General features: G+C 37.8%; 2 protein-coding genes across 2 annotated transcripts in view; both read left to right on the forward strand.

The window, feature by feature from the left end:
* The window catches only part of traf3 (TNF receptor-associated factor 3), a 12508-nt gene extending 7589 nt beyond the window's left edge, over window positions 1-4919 (forward strand). The window contains exons 11-14 of the mRNA XM_077538697.1: window positions 1212-1383; window positions 1467-1810; window positions 2661-2852; window positions 4435-4919. Of these exons, the coding sequence (XP_077394823.1) occupies window positions 1212-1383; window positions 1467-1810; window positions 2661-2852; window positions 4435-4470 (744 nt within the window). The 3' untranslated portion in view covers window positions 4471-4919. The remainder of the gene's footprint in view (window positions 1-1211; window positions 1384-1466; window positions 1811-2660; window positions 2853-4434) is intronic.
* Window positions 4920-5476: 557 nt separating this feature from the next.
* Window positions 5477-7297, forward strand: c12h5orf63 (chromosome 12 C5orf63 homolog). Its single transcript, XM_077538698.1, has 4 exons — window positions 5477-5685; window positions 6520-6621; window positions 6973-7029; window positions 7109-7297. The coding sequence occupies exons 2-4, from the start codon at window positions 6520-6522 to the stop codon at window positions 7274-7276; spliced, it is 327 nt and encodes a 108-aa protein (XP_077394824.1). The 5' UTR covers window positions 5477-5685; the 3' UTR covers window positions 7277-7297.
* Window positions 7298-7399: the final 102 nt, after the last annotated feature.

The raw sequence follows: 7399 nt of genomic DNA on the forward strand, positions 1-7399 counted from the left end.
ATTGGAACTATTATTATTATAGAGAGGAGAGGAACTGACTCATACAATTCACTTCTGCACGCTTTAAGAAAAAATTTTTTTTCTCTCCTCACCCTCTCCTTTTATTTGCTTTTCATGCCCCTAGTTCCATTGGTGTTCCAACTCTAAAGGGGTGGGGCAAGCATAGTTGGAACACAGTGTACTTGTTAATGTGTGTGTGCATGTACACACACACACACACACATAAACAACTATAACCATTCTAATAATCGAGTAATCGTTCCAAGCCATTTTTTAATTTAAAGGGACATTTGACTCATTGAACAATTTTCAGCAGTGAAAAGCTAATATTTTGCCCAGAAGGAATGTGATAACGTCATTATTTTTCATGTACAATTAATACGTTTAAAAAGTAATTTTTCAATTTGCTGTCGACTGATAACAGCACCTGTGTTGAGGAAGTAGGTAACGGCCAATCATGGCTCACCTGTTTTCTGGGTTTGGTCAGTAAACTGAGCCGTGATTGGTCGTTACATACTTGCTCAGCACAGGTGATGTCGTCATCATCAGTCGACAGCACATGTAGAAGGTACTTTTTAAAGGTACTAATTGTACATGAAAAATAATTAAGTTACCACATTCATTATAGACAAAATATTCACTTTTTACTGCTGAAAATGGCTTGAGTCGAGTATCCCTTTAAAATGGTCCAAATCATCTGATTTCAGCATATCAACAATAATTGTTGACTGATTTCTGGAGTCCTTCATGAAAGATGAGCGATTATCTTTATTATCTTATGTTTAATCAAAATAAGACATTTGCTAACATAGTTGGTTAACTCTTTTACTAACACACGTTATCAAAACGTTATCATTCACGTCATCCTTGAAAACATTCTATTTATCATATTTCGTCATGTTTCATTGTAATTTGGCAGCCCATTGAAGAGATACAATGCTGCCATCTGGTGGCCATAGTTAGAGAGCGTTTTTGATTCTATAACCCATTGACCAGGCAGCGCTGCACTTAGATGTTGCACTGCCCATTGATAAAAAATTTTTTTTTTTTTTTAAACGTAGTTGACGTCATTTAACGTTTATGGGGGCATACATCGTGATTTTATTAATCGTGATTAAACGTTTTTGGCGGTCAAAGAGTTAATCGATTGAATAACTCATAGATGAATCGATTCTAGACTCTACCTCCTGTCTTCACCTATATTTTTGCAGAAGGTAATGAGCGCCCACTCGGAGAAGCTTCTGGAAGTGGAGCTGGAGCTGCGTTCTCTGGCGTCGCTGCGGGACGAGCTGGACAAGGTCCGCGCCTCGCTGGATGGCGTCCGCGCCAGGTTGGGCGCGCTCGAGCAGGGAGGACGCTCGGCAACGGGCGCGGTCACCCTCGGTCAGCACCAACAACAACAAAAAAACACTTGGAAATAATACGCGCAACAAAAAAGTACCTTACGGCGTTTGTTTTTTGCGCAGCCTCGCTGGAGACGCAGCAGAACCGGCAGGGCGACATGCTGAGCGTGCACGACATCCGCCTGGCCGACATGGACCTGCGCTTCCAGGTGCTGGAGACGGCCAGCTACAACGGGACGCTGATCTGGAAGATCCGCGACTACAAGCGGCGGAAACAGGAGGCGGTGGCGGCCAAGACGCTGTCGCTATACTCGCAGCCCTTCTACACGGGATACTTCGGCTACAAGATGTGCGCCCGCGTCTACCTCAACGGCGATGGCATGGGCAAGGGCACGCACCTGTCGCTCTTCTTCGTGGTCATGCGTGGCGAGTACGACGCGCTCCTGCCGTGGCCGTTCAAGCAGAAGGTACGAGCGAGCGACCAAGCGCGAGGGCTGTCGCGATCGAATTGTTTTACGATTGGTGATTGCCAAGGTTATTTTAGTGAACTAAAATTAACGAAAAAACTAAAATTAAAAAAACTATTTCATAATTGGAATAAAATAGCAACGGCAAAACTGAAACTACATTTTATGTTAACAAAACCAACTATAATTATCGCAAAAATGTCCTTTGTTTTAGTCTTTGGTAATTAATTTAATGCATGAGCCTTTGGGGATGATTATTATACGTGATTTTTTTTTATTTTTATTTTTTGACAGCTCAGAATCGTTCATTCGGCAGTTTTACTGATTCAGCATGTCATCACTGCTTTTTTTTTTTTTAAATGTGATTTTAAGTAGATTTATTTTTATATTAACCGCCAGAAAAAAAAAAAAATATATATAACAACAACAAAATAAAAAAACATTTTTGGTACGAAACAAGAAAATGTTGAGATGTAAACAAAATATTAATAAAAATACAATTCCTTGAAACACTAATTATTCAAGTAACATTTGGACCACACAAAATTTATTGAATTAGTTATTTTAAAATTTAAAAAAAGTACAAATGTATAAATTTAAACAATGCAAAATTAGTGTTCGTTATGTATTTTAGTTTATTTTTTTTTACAATTTTGCTAATTTTGTAATTGTGGAGCGTAATAAGGAATTGGATGGTAGAGCTGCTAAATTATGAAGAAAATATTTATCCTAATTATTTTCGTAATAATTGAAATCACGATTAGGAGGACTTTTTTTGGTACGATACAAGAAAATGTTGAAACGTAAAAAAATATGAAGACAAATCCAATTCTGTTTGTGTGTGTGTCAGGTGACCCTGATGCTGATGGACCAGGGCCCGGCGCGCAAGCATCTGGTGGACGCCTTCAAGCCGGACCCCAACAGCAGCAGTTTCCGCCGGCCCGCCGCCGAGATGAACATCGCCTCCGGCTGTCCGCTCTTCGTTTCGCAGAGCGTCCTGGAGTCCGCCAGCTACACCAAGGACGACACCATCTTCATTAAGGTGCGCATCTGACAGCGCTCGGACGTCGCTCTGCCCCGCCCACTTCACACCTATTCATCAAACCACTAAAAAAAACAAAACAATGATATACAAACGCGCACGCATCCAGTGAGCTAGAAAAAGTCTACACACCCCTGTTGAAATGCCAGCTTTTTGTAAAAATAAAAACACGAGACCAAGGTCATTTCCTAAACATTAACCCTCCTGTTAGGTTTTTAATTTATTTTAATTTTATTGTCATCATGCACATAGCAGGACGATTTACTATTAGTAAAAAAGAAAAATGTAAAAAGAGCATATGAATTATCAAAGAGCCTAAGTATGCAAACTTGCCAAGTATTGCACTGTTGTGTTCAAAACGAAGAACAAATGGTAGCTTTTTGCTATCAAACTAGGCACAACCAAGAATAATTCAAAAATAATAATAATAATAATAATAAATATAAAAAATATATATAAGATATTACATCTTAAATAATAATATATAAGAAATATAAGAATAATAATATAAGAAGAATACATATAAAAAATATAGGACAAATTATAAGATTAAAAAAAAAAAAAATAAAGTATAAGATATTAAATGTTAAATAATAAAAATAATAATATATAAGAAGTATAAGAATAATAATATGAGAATAGTAATAAATAAATATAAAATATAGGACTTAAATTATAAGATAATAAAAAAATTAATAAAAATAAAATATGATTAAACATTAAATAATATAAGAATTATAATAATAATAATAATAATATATAAGAAATATAAGATCATTAAAAAAACAGTTCCTTTTGCCAGGTGATTCAAATTTTTTATCGGAATTAATCATGTGACTTCAATATTTAACTCACGATTAATCGTAAATTTTATAGCTGTTCTAAATGTACAATAAAAAAAAATGAAGTTTTCATACTCTTGTGAATGTAAAAGTGTGTGTGGGGGGGGGAATGTTAATCTAATAGAAATATAGCTGCATCTTTTAGTCATTGTAATTTCATAATACAGCGTTCCCCGGTTTTCCGCTGGGGTTAGGTTCCAAAAAATAACCCACAATAGCTAAAATCCGCAAAGTATGTTTGTTTTACATTTATTGCAAATGTTACAAATACAACTTGACCCCAGTCAAGTAGCATTATTATTAAACCTATCACTGTTAAATTTTTATTAATCGCGTTTTAAATAAATTATTGTCATTAAAGGAACTTTAAATTAACTCAAAATTAACACGACCATTTTGACACCCCTAGTTCTTTGACTGTCAGGCATTATAAAAACAAAACAAAAAAATCCACAGTGCCAGCCGCTTTTGAGCATTGTAATTCATCTTTCAAGGCAAAAAGAATATTGTTTGCCTTTACTACATATACAATGTGGCTACTCAATGAAAGATCGCATTCCATTCATTGGAATTTTACTAATCATCATGAAACGTCTTTGGCAGTCAAAGAGTTAAGATCTAATTTTTTTTATTTTTTCAAATCACCAAAATCAGCCAATTGTAAAGGGGTGTGTCGACTTTTGATATCAACTGTACCCACATACATACAGTCCAATGCTGACGTTATTGTGCGTTATTAGGTTACCGTGGATACTTCCGACCTTCCTGATCCATGACCGTGTGCCGCCCGACTTGGCCACGCCCACCTGGCAGCGACGACAACGGCGGAGCGGAGCAGACCCCGGTCCAGGCGGGAGGGGGCGGGATGGGGGTGTGTCTTCTTCTGATTGGCTGCGTGTTTGCTGCGCGCGGTCGTGTGCGATGAGCTTCGTGGTTGCCGCCGGTTAATGATGCTGTGCATCAAGCTTGACTTCCTGTTTGGCAAGGCATGCTGGGAAATCCACGCCAGGACGTCAGCACGGAAGTCGGATGTGTGGATGTGGACATGAACATCGAAGTCGGACGTTGTGGACGTTTTGCGCTGTGGCCTCGCTGACTTCTTCAATAGGAATTTTCACTCCACAAAGTCCAAATATAAGGAAAGACTTGCAAGTGCTTTTTAAAAAAAAAACTAAAAAAAAAATGTAATGTGGTCGATGGGAATAAAGGAAATTTGCTTTTCGAAGCATCCCCTTTATTTTCCTCGGTTCCCACAATGCGTTTTCACTGAGTGCAATTCCAGCTTTGATAAACAATAACGTTCGTTTTTTTACATTGTTCCGTCTACCTCATTTCAGTCGACTGCAGTATTTGAAAGAAGCAGTTCAGGAAACGTCAAATGGAAATTGTTGGAATTGTCAATATGGAAATTGGAAGTCGTATGCGAAAATGTAATTAAAAATCAGAAATGTGGAATTAAAAATAGTTGGTTGCATGGATTTAAATTTACACGGAAACGTGGCATTAAAGTTGGGATTTCTGTCGTTCAGTTATATGGAAACGCCAAAATGAAAGTCATGAAGACATGGAATTGAAATATATGACAAATGTGTATTACAATTTTGGAATTAAAGTAATACAAAAGAAAATAACAATTTAAACATGGAATACAAATCATTCCATGAACTGATACTTTCCTGTAATGAATATAATGTTTAAATTCTTTAAATAACGAAACGGGCTTGAGACGTAGAATTAAAGAAAAACAAGGTATGTACAAATGAAGTTGTCGCCTAACTCTAGTCCAGCAGGGGGCGGCCACGCATCTAAAACTGGCCAGAAATTGAGTAGAAGAAGAAAGACTTGAATGGAAAGTGTGTAAAGTAAATCGCGTGTTGGCTGTAAATTTTCCCCATCCGTAAGTTTCCGAATTATCAACAAACTTCTATTCTTCGTTTGTGGAACTGAAGACGATACACCTGACGAATTGCCTCGTCCGTTGCCACTACTCGGTGAGTTTAATTAACTTCGATAACACGTGAGCTAGCGAGCTAACAACAAGTGACACACGACACTAGGCGACATTTTGTGTTTTATATCCGAGTGCGATGTTCGTTTGAGCTTGATTGTCGTAGCGGGAATATGTCAAGCGGCTCGTCGATATCATTCGGTGATTTTTAAAATAAGACGTGACGCCCACTTCGACAGCCCACCAACCAAAGAAGGAATCCGAACATCCGGGTGTTTGGTGAAGTTTCCGACGTAAACAACGAGGGGGCCATTTTGTTGTGGCTGTTCCAGAAAATCACTGGTAACTTTTAACACAAGGTGAAACTCTTATCTTGAAGAAGGTTCTTTGAGAACAGTGCCACAATGCAGACTATTTTTTTTTAACAAACTTTATTCAACAATCTTAATTCACAAACATCAGGTACGAGATTTGTTTTTCCTATGATGTCATCAATGGGAGGAGCTTGGTAATGATGTCATCAGTGGGCGAAGACTCCAGGCACAATTAAAAAAAATAAATCCAAATATAAAGAAAATAAATACAAAATAAAAACAATTGAAAGAATAAATTAAAAGCAAAAAATGCAAATTAAAAACTAAAAAAACTAAAAAAATAAACATGCATATATATATATATATATATATATATATATATATATATATATATATATTAGATTATAATATATATATATATATATATATAATATGAAGGTATAAAGGTGTGCCTATTGGTTGATCTGGGCTCCCCTGCTTCTGCGATTGGGCCAGGCCACTGTGACTGAAGATCTCGTGACCCAGTCAGGTTAGCAACTGTTTTGTTTTGCTTCTCTTCCCAGATGCTAACTCTTGTGCTGCGACTCGTGTCACATGTCACGCCTGTGTCATGTGTCAGGTGCTACTGTCGCGGCACCTTACCTGTTCTCACTCTGTACACCAAGGTAACATGCATGCTAATGCTAACACACCCACCCCTTTTACTGTTGTTCACTATGCTAAAGCTAGCAACCCTGTTTGTTTCCACGTATAAGGAAACACACACTAATAATAAAAAAATATTTGCATACTTTATCACCCCCTTTGACTGTTGTCACTCTGTTCACTAATTTTGTATTTTTGCAGAAGTACAAGGTAGCATATAATGCTAATACTTAATGCTAACAATTTCTCTCGGGAGTTAAATATGTTGCTTGCCTGTTGTGCTTAGACAAACAAAACATTTTTTTGAAGCATGCTAATGTTGCTAATTCAACAGTAAAGACCTTTTGCATTTTCTTTTTTTTTTTTTTTAGGATCCATGTCCTCTGTGTGACGAAGCCAAAGAAGCGCTGCAGCCACTCAAACATAAAGTGAGTGGTCCCAATTTAAATGACCATGAACGGATGATTGAATGGTCGCTGATGTTTGTCGCCTCGTGCAACATGTCAGTTTGTCCTGCAGCAGGTGGACATCAGTCTTCCGGAGAACAGAGCGTGGCGAGACAAGTACAAGTGGGACATTCCCGTCTTCCACCTGAACGGCCGCTTCGTCATGAAGCACCGCGTGGACGTGGACTTGCTCCACAAACTGCTGGACGACCAAACAATGATTGAATAAACACATGAAATGAAAAACATCCAAAAATTTTGTTGGCATGATTGACAGCCGATCCGGTGAGCTTATCAATATTTCAGCCGGTCGTCGTGTAGTGTAGTGTGTGTGTGTGTGTGTGTTGCCGTG

Source organism: Festucalex cinctus, chromosome 12 (assembly GCF_051991245.1).
Source record: "Festucalex cinctus isolate MCC-2025b chromosome 12, RoL_Fcin_1.0, whole genome shotgun sequence".
Taxonomy (NCBI): domain Eukaryota; kingdom Metazoa; phylum Chordata; class Actinopteri; order Syngnathiformes; family Syngnathidae; genus Festucalex; species Festucalex cinctus.